General features: G+C 43.8%; 1 protein-coding gene across 1 annotated transcript in view; it reads left to right on the top strand.

Moving 5' to 3' along the window:
• The window catches only part of GALNT14 (UDP-N-acetyl-alpha-D-galactosamine:polypeptide N-acetylgalactosaminyltransferase 14 (GalNAc-T14)), a 413,330-nt gene that overhangs the window by 352,800 nt on the left and 38,294 nt on the right, over positions 1-22,236 (top strand). Inside the window, exons 7-9 of the mRNA XM_006901133.1 lie at positions 10,452-10,539; positions 11,120-11,204; positions 13,602-13,705. Of these exons, the coding sequence (XP_006901195.1) occupies positions 10,452-10,539; positions 11,120-11,204; positions 13,602-13,705 (277 nt within the window). The remainder of the gene's footprint in view (positions 1-10,451; positions 10,540-11,119; positions 11,205-13,601; positions 13,706-22,236) is intronic.

Here is a 22,236-nt window from a genome sequence, read left to right on the forward strand (position 1 = left end):
TGCTTGCACCCTTCAGGATGAACATGTTTATTTTCCTAGCAGTCCATTGTATATACAATACTCTTCTCCAGCACCACAGCTCAAAGGCGCCAATTCTCCTTCCATCATCCCTAGTCATTCCCCAGTTTTCTGATGCACAAATAATTGCAAATATCATGCTCTAGATCAAGAGCACCTTAGTCTCCAGACTGACATTATTGCTCTTCAGTACTCTGGAGAGGTCTCTGACATCTGACTTTCACAATGCAATTCATTTTTTTATTTCCTGGCTGCTGGTAGCAAGAATGTTGATTGTGGAACCAAGCAATCTGAAGCTGTTAATAATCTCAATTTCTTCACTGTCTTTCATGTTGCTGCCAGTCGGCCCCGGAGTGAGAATGTTTGTTTTCTTGATGTTGAACTTCAATCCATATTGAAAGTTGTAGTCCTTGACCCTCTACAGCAAGTGCTTCAGGTCCTTTTCTCAGTTTCAGCAAGCAGGGTTGTGTCACTTATACCACTGCTCTCCCACCCCCAACCTGGTCTAGCTGGAGTGGTCCCACTACGATACAGGCCAGTCGTCACAAAGCAACCTCATGCCTTAAACAATAACCACTGGGACTGATGAATCAGAATGGAGAAGAAAGCTTTGAGAATCAAAGAATATTTTTCTGGGGAAGAAAAAGGTGATAGTAGAGACATTGCCTCTGGTTACAGATGACTTTCTACCTGGTAGCACAGTCCATAGATGGTTGCACTGCTCAGCCAAACACTTGACCTCTCAGGCAGTGGGAATCACCAGCAGCTCCCAGGGTCAAAGGTGGACAATATCCTCCTGTGCAATTCACAGCTTGGAGGGTCAGCTAGGAATCAGTTTCAGTTTCACAGCAGTGCGTCTGTGTTACATTTACACTGAATAGACTAAGTGATTTCCTGCATATACTAAGACCAGGTCACACAAGGAAGGAAAAGATTTGAAACCCAGGAGGCTGCCAAGACTTTTGTTTCAGCCACAAAAGTAATTGATGGTCATTTAGAAATTTTGGAAAATGTGGTTCTCTAGAATGGTAACTAATCAACTCGTATTCTACCATTCAGTAGCATCACTGCCAGCACTTCCTTCCATAAAGTCTTTTTTCTTCTAAAGAAAGTGTCTTTTTTACATGGTTGTAATTGTGATGTATTTATACAATTTTGTATTTTGCTTCCTGCCCCTTCCCTAAATTTTCTACGCTGGCATATTTGGGGGTTTTTTCAGTGATGTTAAGGTAGCATGCACTTTGTTCAGTGAGCATTTGAAAAGTTTACGGGAGGGAGAAATGAAGGTTGTGGTCCAGCCTTGGGTTCAGTGTCACCTCCCTGCAGCCTCCTCCCTCCTTGGAGTGAATGAGACCACAGCTCTTCACTTGACTATGCCTTGGGGCCAACTCTCTACCTCCTCTTAGTTCCCCTTCCCCTCCAAGATGCTAACCCAGCACCCCTGGATGGAGTCTGGGAGCCTAGCCTCTCATTCACTAGGGGAGAGGGGATAACTAGAGGGTAGAGCATGACTAGGACCAGAAAGCAACTCCAGAAGCTCTCTACCAAGTGCTACACCTAGGTCTTGTTAGCCAGCTACATCTGTCACTGTGGGAGACGCAGCCTTCCATGGCCAGTGCCTAAGCCTGACTTCATCTCCAAGGATCTGCTAAGGAAACCTGCTTTCTTCAGCAACCCTAATGAACCTTCCAGGCCCTTTCTGTCCCAGTCTATCTCAGAAGCTCTCTCTGAAAAGTATTCTCACTTCTCTTCACCTCACTCTCCCAGGGTGAGAATCACCCACTGGGCTCCTTTTGCCTGCCACTCCCAGGATGTGTCTCCTGCCACCAAATTGCTCCTTGCTCTCAGATTCAGTCTGCCTAAAGATTGAGCTCAGCCTTCTGAAAGGGGCTCTTGGCAGACTCTGCCCCTTCTGGGCTGCTGGAGCCTCGGGGCGCGGGGGAGGGGGCTACCAGAGCGTGCACCAGGACCCCAAGTAGACGGCAGCTTGTTCTTTTGAGACGGGACCATGGTGGCGGGTGGAGGGGTGTAAGCCTGTGTTTGCATGTGTTTTTGTGCATGTTTTGTCTCAGAGTATAAAAGTGATTTGATCTTGTGAGTAGAAGTGGAGATTTTAAACCGTAATTAGAGTTTGAGATTTTCAGAAATAGAGATAAGTAAGAGGAGGAGCTCACGCCATCATAAACCTTCCTCAGCTGGTGCTGCACACGTTGAAATCTGTCTGCTTTCCCTTCTCTCCCCTTGAATTGCGTGATGATCCATGAAACAAGCAGAAAGTTGTGCCTTTTTTTAAACATATGCTTTTTTTCTTCCCCCTCCTTATCTCCACATTTCTTTAGTAGAGAAAAGGATTTTAAGAAATCTCAATTCCTGTAGCATTTGGTAAATGTGTATAAATAATAGCTGACATAGTCATCAAAGCCCTCTCATATGCTTTCCTTTCTTCCTCGTCTGAATAATGTATTAGAGAGGCAGGAAAGTTTTCAAAATACTAGACTGCCTTCCTCTCACAAATGAAGAAACAGGGTGCCAGAAAGGGAGCTGGTTTGCTTCAGTCACATGCCTTCTAAATGGCAGAGCCATGCCTGGAACCCAAGTGTCCTGTCAGCTAATAATTGTAGTGCTGCAGGCCACTTCCAGTCACCTGTCCCTCCAGGCAAGGGTAGAAGGCCCAGGCTGCCTGTCTGCACATCACACTGTAATCCTCCAGTCACCAGGCCACCAACTAGGTACCATACACTATGAGGTCTTATTCATCATTGGATCTAGTGTAATTGAAGACTTCCTGAAACAGAGAAAGCAAAAGTGAAACGTTGCTCTCTGACTCCTGGTAATTCCTTGTATGTCAGAGTAAAATCATGCTCCACCAGGGGCCCTTGCATGGCCTGTCTCCATAATCCTTTTGGTTAGCAGCTGAGATCTTCAACACTTTACACCACCCACAGACTCCTAAAACAGTGAGTGGTTGATGAGGTTGGTTGAGCTAATAAGAATATGATTTTCTTTCTTGAAGTTTTTTGATTGCCCATTTAGAGTGCGGTTTTAAATACTTAGTGGGTGGAGAAATAAAGGTATGGGCCACCATGATGATTGGTGACCATTATACCTAGTGAGATATAATAGGAAATTAGATTTGTAGGTGGGAAAAGGACCATCGTCCGAGATCTGCCATGGATTCCACTAGCATCCTGGTTGGTCCAAGTGTGATACTAGCTTTATAGATACATGGACAACCTCCTGTACTACTGCTCTTACTGAACTGTTAAGACAACAGCTCCTTGGTCTTGGTCTAGGTTTCATATAAGCCTGACTGAGTATTATGCCCCTAATATCCCCTGTCTTAGGTCTGGGTATTTTATGGAGTACTCCCATCTTCAGTTACCTAGTACTGCTGTAACAGAAACACCACAAGTGGATGGCTTTAACAAGCTATTTTCTCACAGTTTAGAGGCTGAAAGTTCAAAAACCAGGCGTCAGTTCTGGGTGAACAGTTACTCTCCCTGCTGGTTCTAGGGGAAGTTCTGGCCAGCTTTCACACTTGCAGGCCAAATGTCCTTTGAAGAGTCCCATGAATTTTGGCATCAGTCTTCCCTGGACCTAGAAGGCTCCCATTCAGGTACCCTGAATTTAAAGAGTGCTCTTGGTTCCCGCCTCTTCTTCCTGGTAGTAATCAGACTGGACCCATCCTTCTCATCTTGCTTTTCTCTCCGTTTATCTCTTGTAAGATAAAATATGATGCCAGCCGCATACCCTGAAAAGATGCCTTGCATTAGACCAATGCTGTAATCTGAGTAATAGTAAGAGTGATTTTAAATGAGAATGGCACATCCTCCCTTAAGTCTGCCTAATTAACATAACCACTATTACCTAATACTTTTTTTGGTACTATTGTTGTTGTTGTTAGGTGCCTTGAGGTCCTCAACAGCTCCTAGTAACCCTGTGAACAACAGACTGGAACCTTGCCCTATCCTGCACCACCCTCATATTCTGAGATGCTCAAACCCATCATTGTAGTTACTGTGCCAGTCAGTCTTGTGGAGGGGCTTCTCTTCTTCTGATCCCTCATCATTCAGAGCATGACGTTCCTTTTCCAAGGATTCGTCCCTTCTGAATATACACCCAAAGTATGTGAGATGAAATGTCACTATCCTTGCCTCTTAGAATTCCTGGTTGCACTTGCTCCAAGACAGACTTCTTTGTTCTTTTTTGCAGTGCATGAGATATTCAATACTCTTCTCCAGCACCACAGATGAAAAGCATTGATTCTTCTTCTGTCATCCTTAGTCATTGTCTAACTTTCTGATGCATAAGAAGCAATTGAAAATAACATGCCTTGTATCAGGCGCACCTTAATCTTTAAGTAGACATTCTTGCTCTTTTAGCACTTTGCAGAGTGTTTTTCTTGTTGTTGTGTGCTGTTGGGTCCACTATGACTCATAGCAACATGATGAACAATGCATCTGAACTCTGCCCTATCTTATACCATCCTCATCATACACTCGTGCCCATTATTACAGTCACTGTGTCAACCTGTTTCATTGGGGGTTTTCCTCTCCTTTGCTGACCCACTACCTATCCAAGCAATTCTTATTCTGTCATCCTTAGTCATTCTCCAACTTTCAGATGCATAACAAATAATTGAAAAGACTCTGGTTTAAATCAGGTGCACCTTACTCTTTATACTGACATCATTACTCCCTAACACCTTGACGAATTATTTGACAGCAGATTTATCTTTGGTCTCTTGACTGCTGGTGCAAAGGCTGTTGACCTGTAGACCCGAGCAAGATGAAATTGTTGACAACTTCAGTCTTCTCTATATCGATCATGATGTTACTATTGGCCAGGTGGTGAGAATCTTTGTCTTCATGATATTGAGATGTAATCCATATTGAAGGATGTAGTCTTTTGATTTTCTGCAGCAACTGTTTCAAGTTCTCTTCACTTTTAGCAAGCGAGGCTGTATCATCTACATAATACATTAGGTTGTTGATGATATTTCCTCTAATCCTGATGCCATACTCTTCTTCATAAAGGCCACCTCCTGAATAATTTGCTCAGCATACAGATTGAATGGGTTTGGAGAAAGAATTGTTGTGTTGTCGTTCTTATGTGCCTTTAAATCTATTTAGACTCCTTGCAACCCTGTGTACAGCAGAATGAAACATTGCCTGACCCTGTGCCGTTCTCACCATTACTGTGATGTTCTGCTCAAGCCCGTTTGTGAAGCCACAATGTCAGTCCAGCTCTTGAAAGCATTCCTCCTTTTAACTTCCCCTTTATTTTACCAAGTATGATGTCTTTCTCCAGGCATACTCCTTCCTGAGAGCATTTACAAAATACACGAAACAAAGCCCTGCCGTCTTCCATTAAAAGGAGCTCTACGGCTGCACTCCTTCCAAGGCTGATATATTTATTTTATTGAAAGCCCACAATATTCTTCACCAAGACCACAATCTGAAGGCATCAATTCTTCGTCAGTCTTCCTTATTCACTGTCCAATAACATGCACATGAGACTATTGAAAAGACCATTACTTAAATCCATTACTTCTTAATGTGACAAGTTTGCTCTTAAGGACTTAAAAGAGACCCTTCATAGAGGATTTGCTCAATGCGATATATCATTTGATTTTTGGGCCTCTGCTTCCGTGAATGTTGACTATGGATCCAAGTAAAATTAAATCCTTGGCAATTTCAGTCTTTTCTGTTTTTAATGAAGTTATTTCATGGCCTAGTTGTGAGAGGTTTTTTGGTTTTGTTTTGTTTTTGTATTTTTTTTCCTCCATTATGTTAAGATATAATGTATCCTGAACACTGTAGTCTTTAAGCTTAGACAATATATGCTCCAAGTCTTCTTTGTTTTCTGAAAAATTGTGTCATCTTAATAATGCAGTTTGTAAATGAGTCTTCCTACAATCCTGATGCCATATCCTTACTCATACAGTTCAGTTTCTCAGATTTTCTTAGCCTGCAGACTCAGTAAGTATGGGGGAGTATACAGTCCTGACATACACACTTCCCAATTTTAAACCATCCAGAGTAGTGTCCCCTTGTTCTGTTTGAATGACTGCTTCTTGGCCTATAAGCATAAAGTTCCACATGAACACAATTAAATCTTCTGTAATTCTTAATTCTGCCTCGTTAACCATCTGGTGAAATTAAGATTTGCAGCACATCCCAAAGTAGAGGATAACCCCACAATCCTGGGAGTCCTGGATTACCCAAGCTGGCACATATTTTGAGGGGCTGTCCTTCAAGCCCTGAGCCTGCAAAAGGAGAAGACACCTTGTACATCTGTAATTGACCCACCTTCCTTCTACAGCCACTGACATAGAATCCCGAGATGGAGTTAGCACACACCCTCTCTTAGCCAGCTGATTGAACACCTGCTGCCCACCATGCTCTGGATGGAGACCGTGGGATAGGAGAGTGAGCAGTATGCATCCTCTTAAGACAGTCAGTGCCTGACATGACTTTGATGGTCATTTATAAAGTCCTCTGCAGTCCCTTTTCAAGGTCAGGGTTTCACATAGCATTTAACCTCAAATAACCCTACCTTGATGCCTGGCTGGTGTCCATGAAAGAGCCAAGCAGATGACATAATGGAATTGTGACAGGAATAATAGAACCTTGTAGGGAGAGTGCACTGAAGCTGTCAGAGCCCTAAGACAAAGCCATGCATGGCTCCGAGTCTTCCGTTCAGTTCCGAAGTACTAAAGAAAGATTTTAAATGTAAAAGCAAAATAGTGTTTATGCAAGGACTTGGTACCACTGCAGAGGTCCCCAAACGCCAACATGCAGAGACAACATGAAAACTTTTGAGGCCCTCAGAAGGACAGTCTCTGAACTACTAAGAACCTTTCAGGATTCAAGTTGCAGATGTGCCTTTGGAGGTGTGCCTGTGTGTTGGCATATGCGTCAGCGAGCTGTGTGTGAGCATGTGCTGTATCTATACACACAGACCATGCTAACGGTGGCCTGAGAGGGGGGCCCAGAAGAAAGGTGACAGCTGGGCAGATGCTGTGCCGACTGTGAATGAAGCACCTGTGTGTGTCCCAGCGGTAGAAGCAGTGCATTGGAAATGAGCACTGCTTTCCAAGGGGGCCAATTGGTTTTCAGAGGCACCTCGTAACTGTCAGAAAGGGTCACATGTGGAAGACTGAGGGCTGAATTAAGTCTGTGAGCTTAAAATCAGGCATTTGGTAGAGCTTAAAATAAGAAGACAGCCTCATTTGGGGAAGAAATTAAACCAGGAAATTAAATGGCTTCAAGGAGAAACAGAGGTCCCTGTGTGAGCTGACCAGAGGTGGGAGGGAGGACTGTGGCTAGGGAAGCTTGCCTTGTTGGCTCCCTGAGTCCTGCTGGCTCTTCCAGGCCACATGGGTCCACATGAGCCACCACCCAATAGTCTCCTTGTTCTCAAATGGTCTACGCTACCCACCAAATCCCGGTTATTCCTTCCCTGCATGTCAAGATCAGGAGTGTTCACCCAGGAAGGGGAAATGTTATATCGGTAGATAGGAGAGTGAATGCCCTGCAGATCACATACCCAAGATCTCTTAAAACACTCTTGACTTCCTAAAGCATAGTAAAGAGAAGATTTTTGTCCAGTCTACTCCAACTCATAGTTAAACCATGTATGTCAGTGGAACTTGGCTCCATGGGGTTTTGAATGGCTGCTTCTTTTGCACATTAATTGCCAGTGCCTACTGATGGATTGAAAATGCCAGCTTTGAGGTTGTTGTTATTGTTAACGAGTGTGGAACTGACCTTGATTCATAGCCCACCTCATGCAATAGAATAGAATTCCCCCTGATTCAAATCCACCACCAGTCCTCAGGAGAAAGATGAGCATTTTCCTCCCACGAGATTTACACTCTTGAAAACTTAATGGAGAGCCCACTGTGAGTCTCTTGCAGCCCAATGGCAATGCATTGAGTCTGAATCTTTGCAGATTGCCAAGTCTGTCTCCTACAGGTTGGAGTTTGAACTGCCAACCTTTTGTTTTGCTGACTAATATTTAATCATGGATAGGTATATATTTGTAAGATAGATAGATGGATAGATAGATATTCCAGGACCTCTACAAACACCAAAATCCAATGATGTTCAATTTAAAGCATTTTCATACAATCTATGATTATTCTATAAATGACATCTATTTTAGTTTTAATACTGAATATAATCCAAACAAGTAAGGAAATACTGCATGGTTCAAAAATCAAGAAAGGTGTGCATCAGGGATCCATTCTGTCTTCATACCTTTTCAATCTAAATGCAGAACAAATCATTCAGGAGGCTGGGCTTTATGAGAAGGAATGTGGCATCAGGATTGGAGGAAGACTCATCAACAATCTGTGTTATGTAGATGATGCAACCTTGCTTGCTGAAACTGAAGAGGACCCAAAGCACTTGCTACAGAAAGTCAAAGACTGTAGTCTTCAATATGGATTGAAGCTCAACATCAAGAAGACAAAGATTCTCACCACTGGGCCAACTGCAGCACCATGAAAGATGGAGAAGAGATTGAAGTTGTTAACAATTACAGTGTCCTCAGCTCAACAATCAACACTCTTGGCACCACCAGTTAGGAAATCAAAAGACAAATTGCATTAGGGAAACCTGCTATCAGGGACCTCTCCAGAGTACTGAAAAGCAAAGATGGCAGCCTAGAGACTAAGGTGCATCTAATCCAGGCCAGGGTCTTGGCAGTTATTTGCTATGTATCAGAGAGCTGGACAATGATGTCATACTTGGGTATGACAGAAGAAGAACCAATGTCTTTGAGTTGTGGTACTGGAAAAGAGTCTTGAACATACTATGGACTGCCAAAAATTAGGTTTGTCTTGGAAAGGGTGAAACCAAGTCTCTCCTTGGAGGCTAGGATTTTGAAGCTCCATCTCAAATACTTTGGGCATGTGATCAGGAGGGACCAATCCTTGGAGAAGGACATCATGCTCAGAAGAGTGGAAGGACAGCACAAGAGAGGAAGACCCCGGATGAGATGGATTGATACAGTAACTGGGGCAATGGGGGTTGGTATGTCAGAATCAGTGAGACAGGCATGCTTCAGAGCTGCTGTACATAGGGGTGCTATGGGTCACAGGTGACTCAACAGAACATAACAACAACAATAATCCAAACAATAGTATTTCCATTTCCTAGGAGTTGTGCCACCAACTCAAAGGCACATGCTGCTCTATGGAAAGAACATAAGCAGTCTCCTGTCCTGTAATTTATTGCCTCTGAAAACCTACCGGAGGGTCTGCATGGATCATTTCTGTCTCCATGGTATATAATAACAACTTAGCCTATGATGAATTATTTCGACCACTTAAGTATGCTTCCCAACCCACAGAAATATTTTCTGGGCATAATTGGCTTAATTAGAGAATCCTTAGGTAGGCTAGGGAGGACCACGTGCATCTCTGTTTTGATGATCTTAGAAGCCAAGTGAAGGAATAGGAGCTTTATCTTCTATGTAACTGATGTTTTTAGAAGCTGAGTGGCAGAGGCAGAGCTGCTTATCAAAAAGACAACTTTGACAGACTTGTGTAGAATGAAAGAGGAGAAAGATGCGCTAGGTGGAAGGGAGGTGGATGTAGTTTTCTGCAGGATTCCAGGCATGAGGGGATGAAGGAGGCATTCCAAGGAGAAACTTTAGCATCAGCAGCACTTGTTGCAGTTAATGAGCGGGGATGGAGCTTCTTAACTTAATGTTGGCATGGGAAGGGTGTGTGTTATTTCCATTAACAGAAGTGGAGAACTTAGGGAACATAGTATTATTTCCAGGCCATTCAAAAGATGTGGAATCCACATAAATATGGCCAGTGGTATACTGAGGCTGAGTCTGGAATATTGTTGGGAAATCAAAACTCAAGATACAGATCTGAGGATATGCATGTACAGGCAACAAGTGAAGTTGAGAATCGCTGAAGATACCATTCATCAACTGCTCATACACTATAGATCTAGCAGGATGCTTTTTCCTCCCCCAAGAGTGAAAGTATTCATAAATTTCAAGATGTTCTCACTATGGACATGTGTGTTCTTTTCTTCTTGGTTTGTGGGCTCAGGGTCTCCTGCCAAGCTGTGTCTTCAGCTTCTCCAGAATCCTGCTGATGTAAAAGGACCTCTAGGCAGTCTTCCTCATTTCCTCTTTCTCAGTGTGCAACAGCCTCCAGCCAGGAGAGTTGGACGATCGTTAGAACTGAGTCTGAAGTGAAGGATGAACTTTGTATTTTAGGCATGGGAGCTAGATAGGTTATGTTAGTGCTCCATTTTGTAGACAAGAAAATTGATATTTAAAAATGAAAGTGCTCAGTCAAAGCCCAAACCTAGTGCTTCTTGGGTGAGGCCCTCCCAAGGCCCTGAACTCTGAGGCAGGCTATGAGACACCACAGACCAAAAATAGCATCTGTTGTCTTGCAGGACTATACCCGGGTGGTCTGCCCAGTGATTGACATCATCAACCTGGATACATTTAACTACATAGAGTCTGCCTCGGAGCTGAGAGGGGGTGAGTAAGGCTAAATGCTTCTCCCTATTAAGGACTTTCTTTTTTCCTGGACATTGCTTTTATAAAGGAATGTGATTGATCTTCGTGGTTTGTCTGGAGTGCTCAGCACTGCATCATGCAATGTTTTTCACTCTGACTTGTCCCCTTGCTCTTGTGACTGTGAAAATAAAGGGCTAGGGAGTCAGCTCTCATCCAGATTGGAGACTCCTCTACTACCTGGCATACACATAATTTTGGCACCTCGGTCTCCACCTTGGCTGTTCCCAACTGAAGATCATTTTTAGGAGAGTCAGATCAGCTAGACCCCCACAAAAAGAAACTCTTCAAGAGGCTCATGACTGAGGAGCTCATTCACGTTCCAAAATTGTTCATCTTATCTGTAGACCCTGCCTTGGTCTCTGCAGAAAGAGGGTGTTGGAGTCGGATAAAATGAAGGCCATCAAAATTTGGCAGTCACATTCCTTACCAGCCTCCATGAGGCCGGTTATCTCTGGGACCAGCTCCCCTGGAGCCCAAGCACGTGCGTGAACTTTCAGAAGCTCCGGGAGACCACGGTGACCAAGCCTGTACTGTGTTTTAGGGTTTGACTGGAGCCTCCACTTCCAATGGGAACAGCTCTCCCCAGAGCAGAGGGCTCGGCGTCTAGACCCCACTGAGCCCATTAGGTAAGTAGAAAGGGTCAATACTAACTGGGGACTAAGACTTAGTGTCTCTAAGTCCTCCCCTCCTGTCTTGTAGTCTGGGGAGATGTTCTGTATTAGATGCTTAGAACACTGGGGAAAGATGAAGAGTGTCCTTTGTCAGGCTATACCCACATTTTCCTTTATGTTAAGAAGACTCAGTCACTGTGGGAAGTTTAGCTAAGGAAGTAGGGGTCTATTGGAACCCAGTGTTCATAGGCTTCTTGCTAAATACTGGGAAGTCTCAGATGACCTGATTTGGACCTCTGGTAATAAAAAACATTATCACTTAGGACCAGAGACTGGGCACTCTGGTCTTATATATAAGAATATAGCCCAGGAAGGGCTGCTATAATATCATCAAATATGGCCACTGTTGCAAGTTAATATACACCCACTACTCCTGTCAGTACCAGAACTTGCTTGGAGATTTAAACACTATACTGCTTTCCCAGTGCTGGCAATGACTTTTTCTTTACCTGTATTCTCTCTCCCAGTCTGATTGCAGCCCACAGTATATAATAAGATGGTTACATGAGGCTCAGATCTATCTCAAGGTGTAATAATTTGAGGTGTAGTGTGCAATAGGGGACAGAGGTTTACCTGCAAAAACACGTATGGCGTCACATCAAAAGTGTGTGACCTTGAGTTCCTACTTAAGTAGAATGGATGGCAGGCATTTTCAGGCTTATAGAAAACAATATAATTAAAATCCTGTCTGTCTCACACAAGTATCAGAAGAATAAGGAAAATGCCTGAAGAGTTATTGAAAATGCCATTGAGCTGGGCATTCTTACCTCAGTGATTTAAGAATGCCTAGAATTATTCAAAGTATTGGATCTCATTGAGAAAAATGGAAACTGCAGAACAGTTAACTGCTCTTAAGTAGCCTATGCGTACAACTAGTGATGGCTATTTGAAAAGAACAAGGGCGCACCGGTTTTAAATTAAAAGAGGTGTCTTATCAGTTAAGGTGTATCATTCACCACACCTATTGGATCTGTACATGGAGCAAATAATTTGAGAAGCTGGAATATATGAATAAGAATGTGGCATGAGGATTGTGGGAAGACTCACCAACAACCTGGGATATGCAGATGCTACAACCTTGCTTGCCAAAACCTAAAGGCACTTGAAGCCCTTCCCAAAGAAGATCAGTGACTACAGTTTTCAGTATAAATTCCACCTTAACATGAAGAAAACAAAAAATGCTTCATAAATGAGCAAATAAGCAACATCGTGAGAAACAGAGAAAAGATTGAAATTGTCGAGTATTTCATTTTCCTTGGCTCCATAATCAGCAACACTATGGAGGCAACAGTCAGGAAATCAAATAGCACTGCATTGGGGAAATCTGCCAAAAATGACCTTTTTTAATTATTATTAATTTTAATGAAAATTTACAGAGACTTTGGATTTCCATTCATTTATTGTTGCACTTTTTTCCCTCCCCACCCCTCCACCCCCCAATCGTTCTTCTCTTTGAAAACTAAACGAAAAATTCTTTCATTGTTATACAATCCCTCCCCCCGACCTTTTTTTTTTTGGTAGTGTTAAAGAGCAAAGATAGCACTTTGATGATTAAGGGGTATTGATGCAAAGCCATGGTCTTTTTCATCACCTCATTCATATATGTGGGAAACGAATAAAGACTGAAGAAAATTTGATGCATTTGAATGGATATCAGTGAAGAGTACTGAGTGTCTACCATGGATTACCAAGAGAAGGAACAACTCTGTCTTGGAAAAGTACAGCCAGAATATTCCTTAGAATATGGTGCAATTTCATTTCATCTCCTTTGGGCACATTACCAGAAGCAGTCAATCCCTGGAGAAGGATAGTGTTGCATAGTAAAGCTGTTTGTTGTTGATGTTGTTGGTAGGTGCCATCAAGTTGGCTAAAACTCACAGTGCCCCTGTGAACAGCAGATCTGAACCTTTCCCTGTCCTGTACCATTCTCATGGTCAAGCGCTTGTTCTTAATCAGTCCAGTTCATTGAGAATCTTCCTCACTCTTGCTGGCCCTCGACCTTTTCCAGCATGATGTCTTTAGCCCAGGACTGGCCCCTCCTGACAGCATGCCTAAAATGTGTGAGACAGATGAGTCCCGCAGAACTGCTGTGGTCCTGAGTGATCCCCACCTTCCTATGGAAGGTGTGCTGGTGACTGAGTTAGCCTGTTTGCAAGGTTTGAATTCACATCAAAGGAAGAACACTCTATAAGCATGTTCTTGTTTAGGTAACTAGAAGTTGTATGGGCCCTTCTTGAAGAGGAATGGGAATAGGAGGCAAATGGCCTTAAGTTCTAGACTATAGTGCTGAAGAATTTGAGCATGGTCCCCCTCCCATAACTGATTCTCCCACTTTTTCTTCCAAATGCACAGGACTCCAATCATAGCAGGAGGACTCTTCGTGATTGACAAAAATTGGTTCAACTACCTGGGGAAGTACGATACGGAAATGGACATCTGGGGTGGGGAGAACTTTGGTGAGTCCTGCGCTAGACATCCTGTACCATCCTTGTGTTGGTGGTGTAGTGGTGCTCACAGCTGCCTTCCAATCCTACATCATCCCACCTGCCACTGCAGAGCACTCTGCCCTGTGTTTTTAGACCTGTCATTGGACTGACAGAGACACCTATTATTAGAATAGGGCCAGAGATGGGTTCCCTTTCCACCCCTCTGCTGAAAGGCTAAATTGGTTGAGAAGTTGGTTGCTGAACACCAGGGAAAGCTGAGATACAAAGGCCAGGGAGACAAGTAGTAACACCAGGTCCAGAGGACCTAGGGCGAGCTTGAATGAGGCCTCTGGCCTTTGGGTTTGGAGTTGGCAGAAGACCAGGAGGAACAGCAACCCTGGTGATGCATTGTCCATTGGGGCAGCAGCTAAGAAGCTTACATTTAGCCTTGCTAATGAGGAGGCTCTCTGTTAATTGCCAGAGAAGCCTTAGAGATATCTTTTTTATTTACTTTTTACATCTTTACATTTTTTTAACTTTATTTTTTTACCGATATTTTAACAAAAGTTTAAAGACAACTTGGATTTCTTTTTATTCCTTGTTGCACATTTTTCTCCCTACCCCACCCCAGTTTGCTTTTTTCTTTATTTTTTAATGAAAGTTTATAGAGAACTTGGATTTTCATTCATTCATTGTTGCACATTTTCCTCCCTACCCATCTCCCGCTCCAGTTCGTTTTTCTTTAAGAAAAAAAAAATAAACCTTTCATTGGACTGTATTTCCCCAGTCTACTTTACTATGCAGCTCTTATTCTGGACTGTTGTCATGAAAATAATACCTAATCGTATATTTCTTTTAAGCACTTCTTTTCCTCCTCTGTTTCAATGCAGTGTACATTACTTATCCCCCCTTTTTTTAGTTTTTCCCCCAACCCCCATGTCAGTCTCTTTTATAACAGTGGCATTATGCAGTATTTGTCATTTTGTGATGGAAATATTTCACTCAGCATAATGTCCTCCAGGGTCATCCATTTTGTATCATATTTTATGAGATCTGTGTTTTCCACTGCTGCATAGAATTCCACTGTGTGAATATACCACAGCTTCTGTATCCATTCATTTGTTGATGGGCACTTGGGTTGTTTCCATATCTTTGCTATTATGAACAAAGCTGCAATAGACATGGATGTGCATATATCTGCTTGGGTGGCAGTTATGGTTTCTTTAGGGTATATTCCCAGTAGTGGAATTGTTGGGTCAAATGGTATTTCTATTTCCAACTTTTTGAGAAAGCACCACACCGCTTTCCATAGTGGTTGCACCATTTTACACTCCCACCAACAGTCAATAAGGGTCCAGTTTCTCCACAACCTCACCTGCATTTGTTGTTTGCTGTTCTGTTGAATTTTGCTATTCTTACTGGGGTGAAATGTTATCTCACAGTTGTTTTGATTTCATCTCTATTACAGCTAGGAATTTTTAATATTTCTTCATGCTTTTGTTGGCCATCTGATTGTCTACTTTGGCGAAGTATCTTTTTCTATCCTGTGCCCATTTTGCAGTTGGATTGTTTACCTTTATCTTGTTGTGATGCTTGAGTATTCTATACATTTTAGATATTAGTCCCTTATCTAACATGTCATTCCCAAATATTCTTTCCCAGTCTGTGGGATATCTTGTCCTTATCTTTTAGTGCAGGAGGGGGAGTGAGGATGGAGGGATTGGATTACAGAGTCAGAAGCAACGCAAACCAATAATTGGGCCTGGCCACAGTGGCTGTGGGATGAAATTTGTAGCATAGGAGAAAGGTTATAATCAAGAACACTCGTTCTATCTTGTCAGAAAGACCCATTCTATCTGGTGATACAGAAAGACCTTCATTTTCCTCTTGCTTGAAAATTGTGATGTGGAGGTAATAATCTCAGTTCGTGGGTCTAGTGGAAGGGCATCGCTCTGGTGACCTAGTAATAAGAAGCTGCGCTGCAGTCACAAAGGCTGGCAGTTTGAATCCACTGATTGCTCTGCGGGAGACGGATGAGCATTTTTCCACCTGCTGTGCAATGTACTGCATCTGACAACCTGCTGGTGGACCAAGTATGAATCAGTTCCCATTTGACAGCATGAAACAACAAAAATGGGGAGGACAGGGGCGAGAAGTTTTAAAATCTGTTGAGATCAAAATGAACTCAGACTCACTTGGTGCAAGTCAGTTCCTTATCTAATGACCCTCCGATGGACTTCAGAGTTCTAAGTGATGACAGAGAAGGCCCTTCTTTCTCCCTTGGAACGGATTAGTAGATTCAAGCCACAGAAGGTATGCAGCAATTGGATAGCAGCACAGCTTGCTAGAGCCGATGCCCCCCAGAGCTCCAGTGAGGCCTCAAAAGTGCCAGTCACCTTCCCCAGAGCAGATAGGGCCCAAGAAATTACTAGAATGCAAGCACCACGAGGGATAGATTTATTCACAACTCCATCCCTAATATATAGAGAGCAGTGCCTGTCACTCTGGGATCCTCATTTATTGAGCAAATGGAACACAGTAGAGGAAGGGGAAGCACCCCAGGCGAGGGCCCCGTGTGCCCTCCCCACACTGGGGAGCGTGTCCAGCGCTGGCTCGGAGAGCAGCACACAAGCCAAGGGAATGATCCATGGGCCCCTCCTGGCATTTAGCAGTAATCCTGTCTGCTGTCCGCTGCCATTGTTTCCTCCAGTTCCCGCCTCCCCAGTATTTTATGGCTTTCTTCCTCAGTCACTAAGAGTTATTTCCTGGAAATTTATGGCTGCTGGCCTGACCTGCAGCATCTGTTCTCTCCAACTGGGCAGCGTAGGGAAATCCATCAGAGAAGTTGCTCTTCTGCCATATGTGGGCCAGATTGGATGCTCAGTAAACAAAACACAAAATGCCAGCACCCACACACCCGGGCTCCAGAGGCCTCTTGGGATGTGACAGGCATTGAAGGCATTGAAGCCGAAGCGAGGTCAGCCTGTGCTGGCTCAGAAGAGCTTCTATCCAGGTACATTTTCTGTTCCCATTGGGACAGGGATGTCCCTCTTACTGGACAGAACCAGTCAGTGCTGTTAGTGGGCATGGAGTCAGCCCCCAACTCAAAGCAGCCCCATTCCCAGCAGAACAAAATGCTGTCTGATTCTGCACCTTTCCCATGATAGGTTGCTGATCAAACTTGTGTGATCCACGGAATCTACAATGGCTAATTTTTAAAATATAAATCACCAGGTCTTTTCTTCCTAGTTCCTCTTAGTCTGATCTATTTTACTGAAGATGAACACTCTCACTCGTGTAATTTACAGCCTCTGAAAACCAACTCGAGTGCAGTGAAATCTGACCTTAGCAATACAGAGACTTCCACTGATGAATGGTGCTTGTGCATGAGGTATAGTAGTTGGGCCCCGTGCATCATTCACCAGTTGCTGTCATCAAGTCAGAATCAACTCATAACTGACCCTCTGTCAGATTTCTAAAGCTGAAAATTGTGTGGGAGGAAATTGCCCATCTTTCTTCCATGGAGCCGCTGGTGGACTTGAACTGCCTTTTGAGTTTGCAGTGCAACTCCGTATAAACTACACCGCTAGAACTTCTTAGGGTCCCTTACATGTTGTTGTCATTGTGTGTTGTTGAGTCGGGATCAACATATAGCTGACCTTCCAGCAGGTTTTCAGAAGCAGTTAATCAATCGCACAGGAGGAGATTGTCCATCCTTCGCTTGCAGATCAGCTGGTAGATTTGAACCATGTGTCTTTGGGATTGCAGTTCAGTTTCTTACCACTAGGTCACCAGAGCTTCCTAGGGTCTCCTGCTGAGAATTTTACCTCTGAACCTTCACTGCCCCTGTGAGTCAATCATATGTCCTTCCACTCACCATACATACATCTTCCAGACCTTCAGGATGTGCTCACTCTTTTTCTCCAGCCACCAAGTCAGTCCTTGCTGCAGGATTTTGATATAGACATTGGTTATCCCATCTCAGTGTAAATGTGGCTCAGTATTATGTGTTCACTGTATGCAGAGCAGATTATCCGAGAGGCTGGGCTCTATGAGGAGAAGCATGGCGTTAGGATTGGTGGACGATCTATCAACAATCTGCGTTATGCAGATGACACAACCGTGCTTGCTAAAACTGAGAAGGACCTCATGCACTTACTGCAGAGGGTCAAGGACTGCAGCCTTCAGTATGGACTGAGGCTCAATGTCAAGAAGACAAAAATTCTCACCACTGGACCAATTGGTAGCATCAGGATAGATGGCGAAGAGACTGAGAGTGTTCACAGCTTCAGTTTGCTCGGCTCCACGGTCAACACTCTTGGCACCAGTAGCCAGGAAATCAAAAAACGTATTGTAATGGGAAAGTCTGTGGTTAGGGACCTCTCTAAAGTACTCAAGAGCAACGGTGTCTCTCTGGAGACTAAAGAGCGCCTGATCCAGGCCATGGTTTTTGCAGTCACTTGTTATGCATCAGAGAGTTGGACAATGACTAGGGAGGATAGAAGGAGAATTGACGCCTTTGAGCTGTGGTGCTGGAGAAGAGTATCGAATGTACCATGGACTGCCAAGAAAACAAACAGATTCATCCGAGAGAGGGTTAAACCAAGCTGCTCCTTGGAGGCAAGGATTCTGGGGCTTTGCCTGACATACTTTGGACATGTTGCAAGGAGAGACAGGTCTTTAGAGAGGGACATCATGCTGGGTAGAGTAGAGGAACAGCGCAGCAGGGGAAGACCCTCTATGAGGTGGATTGATTCAGTGACTGGGGTAATCGGGTTGGGTGTGTCAGAGGCAATGAGATTGGCACGGGATAGAACATGGTTTAGGGCTGTTGTACATAGGGTCGCTATGAGTCACAAACGACTCGACAACACATAACAACAACAACAACTTCATAGTTCAGCACTTTTCTTTGTTAAGAGTTTCTTTTGTTGAATTTGTTAGAAAATCCTTCAGGTCATCTTGTTACCTTCCAACTTCTGTTTGCTGGAGCTTGCTTTGTCCTGTTGATCGGTAAGAACAGAGTACGTGTCTTCTTTCTTTTTCCCTGTGGAGGTCATAGCTGAATCCAAGCAGCTGCCATGTTATTTTTAATGATGGTGCATACTGGTCCAACCTGCTGGTACCTTTGTGTGTGGCAACGTTGACACACATCTACTCAAATCAAGTAGCAATCTCATCTCGGCTGCTTCTGAGTAGGTTGGCTTTAACAAGTGAGGAGAAGTTGGCTGGGGCGCTGGGGAGGTGTGGGAGAGACACTTTACAATTCATCACAAAAGAAAAAAAATCCCACCACAAAGAAAGCACTGCCGACAGCCATCACAGGAACCACTTTGTCTTCTCCCCCCTAACATCCCATTATGTTACAGCCTGCTCCCAGCACTTTGAAAGCCATTTCTAAATGCTTTTTTTTAGCATTTTATGTGCCAGAAAATGCAGTGCTTTTCCAGCAGTAGATGTGTCATGTTAGAGTGGCACATCTTGCCCGCCTAGTACATAAGGGTGGGCATCTGAGGGATGCACCCATCCCTTTGAGAAGCGGTGACGATGAGAGGTAGCGTGGGGTTTGTGAGTGACACTTCCACTGCAGAGGGAATGTGGTAACAAGTGGAAGAGGAAGCTGCATATCTAGGTGAAGGAATTCCTGTTCCAGATCCCCCCCCTTTCCCATGTCACTAACTTGCAAAGGTCCGCTCTCCACAGCATTACTTACAGCTGCCGTTTTCTCTCCATCCTCACCAGTAAGCATTCCCTCCACCTCTGTTCTGTTGTTGTTGGAAGCAACCCATAGCTGAACCTCTGGCCGGTTTTCAGAGACAGTTAATCACACGGGAGGAGTAGAAAGCTTCTGATCTACTCCCATGAAATCCAGCCTCCCATCTCCTGCCACCATACTCTTTCTGAAATACAGGATCACTCTCGGTCTGGAACCCACTCTTGAGTCCACCTGAGGAGGCGACCCATGCTTCTCTGGTCCTTCTCTGCCTCCCCAGCCTGCTCCTGCCCTCCAGCCTTCAACCTGTGCCTATTGGTGAAACGTCCTGGAATTCCCAGAATGTGCCTGGCCCCAGGCATGATTTCACTTTTCCCTTCCCTGTCCCCCAAAGGCTGATTCAGCAGTGCAACTAGGTGGCTAAGAGGACCTTCTCTATGACCAGCCTGGCTTCCTGGCTCTCCCTTTCCTGACCTCTCCCTCTCCTCACTCTGTGCCCAGCAGCACTAGGCTGGGTTCTCTTCTCTGGATTACATATTTGATTCCTCCTGCCTGCTGCCCTGACTCCCATTAAACATGAAAGCTCCTCAAAGACAAGAATATGTCATCCAACTTCTTGTTCCCTAGTCCTGTTCACTCAATGAATGTTCCAAATGTGAGATCCTGAAATGAGAAAGGAATTGAAGGTGTGAAAAAACAACATATGTACCGTGTGTAAGTCTCCATTCAAAGTCGGTTCCGTTCATGGCATGTTGCTTGTTTTTGCTGTTGTTAGGAGCCATCAAGTTGACTACAACTCACGGTGACCTGAACCTTCCTCTATCCTGCACCTCCTCACCGTCTATCATATACTCAAGCCCATTGGTATAGTCACTGTGTCGTTCCACCTTGTGGGGGTCTTCCTCCCTTTCTCTGACCTACCTATCCCAACATGATATTCTTTTCCAAGGACTGGCCCTCCTGACAACATGCCCAAAATATGTGAGGCAAAGCTTCACCATCCTTGCCTCCGAGGAGCACCCTAATTGTACTTTCTCTAAGATAGACTTGTTTATTCTTTTTGAAGTCCATGGGATATCCAGTCCTCCTTCAACTCCATAATTCAAAGGCATCAAGACTTCTGTCAACCTTATTGTCCAACTTTAAATTGCATAGGAAGTCATTTGAATGATTATGCCTAAGGTCCGGCATGCCTTAGTCTTTAACCTGGCTTCACTGCTCTTTAGCACTTTGGAGAGGCCTTTGACAGCAAATTTTCCCAATGCTACACCTCTTTTAATTTCTTGATTACTGTTTCCATGAGTGTTGATTGTAGATCTAAGCAAAATTTCTGACAGTGTCAATCATCTCTCCGTCTATCATCATGATGTGGCCTCTTGGGCCAATGGTGAGGATTTTTGTTTTCTTGATGTTGAGATGTTGGAGACTGTTGTCTTTGATCTTCTAACAGCAAGTATTTCAAGTCCTCTTCACCTCCAGCAAGCAACATTGTGTCATCTGCATAACAGAGGTTGTTGATGAGTCTTCCTCCAATCCCAATGCCACCTCTTTCTACATATAGTCCAGTTTCTCAAAAGATTAGCTCAGCATACAGCATGAATAGGTGTGGAGAAAGGATACAACCCTGATGCACATCTGTCCTGATTTTAAGCCCTGTAGTTGGCCCTTCTTCTGTTTGGACACCAGAATCTTAGTCTAAGCATCGGTGTCACTTGAACTCAATTAATTGTTCTGAGATTTCCATTCTTCTCAATGTTAGCCATAATTCGTTATGATCAATGCAGTTAAATACCTTTGCATAGTCAATAAAGCACATATACACATTGCGTTGTATAGGACCCTGTCAATATGAGAAGATTAAGAGGAGCAACAGGTAGATGTCCTCCTGTTTAAGAAGTGGGATTTCTGTGTCCTCCTAATCTGTCCTTGTACGTTGTGTTTACTTCCTTTCACAGAACAAACATTAATAATATTTTTAGGAAAGGCTCTGGTCATGGCACCCATGACCAAATGCAATTGCAAGCTTTCCCTGCCTGGCTGCATCTGCCTTCTCATCAGTCAGAAGCAGAATTTAAGGGATTGGCTGCCACCAGCCATGTGAGAGACCCCCACGCCACAGTCCCCTGAACACTGGTTTGAACCAAAGGCCCTGGTGCCTTTATTCCCCACAAAGCATTGCTAACATGAGCTCAGTAGTTTTGATAATTACTCCACAGTTCAGCATAGGAGCAAGCTTTAGGGAAATGTGGCTTTCAGGACCTTGTATTTTCTTTACACGTTGATTGGCATTAAAATTGTATGCTTTTACTCCAATTTACATAGCACGGGATACATGTAATAGAGCTATTCACTTCAAGCTGCACCTCATTTTTATGGTTTTGGGTATTAGGGATAAAAGGAATTAGTTGCCCAGTGAAAAGAGAAGGTGTGTGTGTGGGAGGAGAGTTCATGGTTCACTTCCAGTAAACAAGCCCTGTGTCAGTCCATCTCATTGATGGTCTTCCTCTCCTTTGCTGACCCTACACCTTTCCTAGCATGAGGTCTTTTGCCAAGTACTGGCCATTCCTTACAGCATGACCAAAGTACATGAGACAAAATGTCACTGTCTTTGCCTCTGAGGAGCAACCTAGTTGCACTTTTCAAGACATATCTGTTTGTTCTTTTGACAGCCCATTGAATACTCAAGTAACTTTCTCTAATACCACAGTTCAAAGGCATTGATTCTTCTATATCTAACTTTCAGATACATAGCAGGTAATTGAAAAGACGTATTATATATGGGTATGTGTATTATTATGTATGTTGTTGTTGTTGTTATGTGCCGTCGAGTCGCCTGCGACTCATAGCG

This window comes from Elephantulus edwardii, unplaced genomic scaffold, assembly GCF_000299155.1.
Source record: "Elephantulus edwardii isolate Elephantulus edwardi_28Jun2011 unplaced genomic scaffold, EleEdw1.0 scaffold00309, whole genome shotgun sequence".
Taxonomy (NCBI): Eukaryota; Metazoa; Chordata; class Mammalia; order Macroscelidea; family Macroscelididae; genus Elephantulus; species Elephantulus edwardii.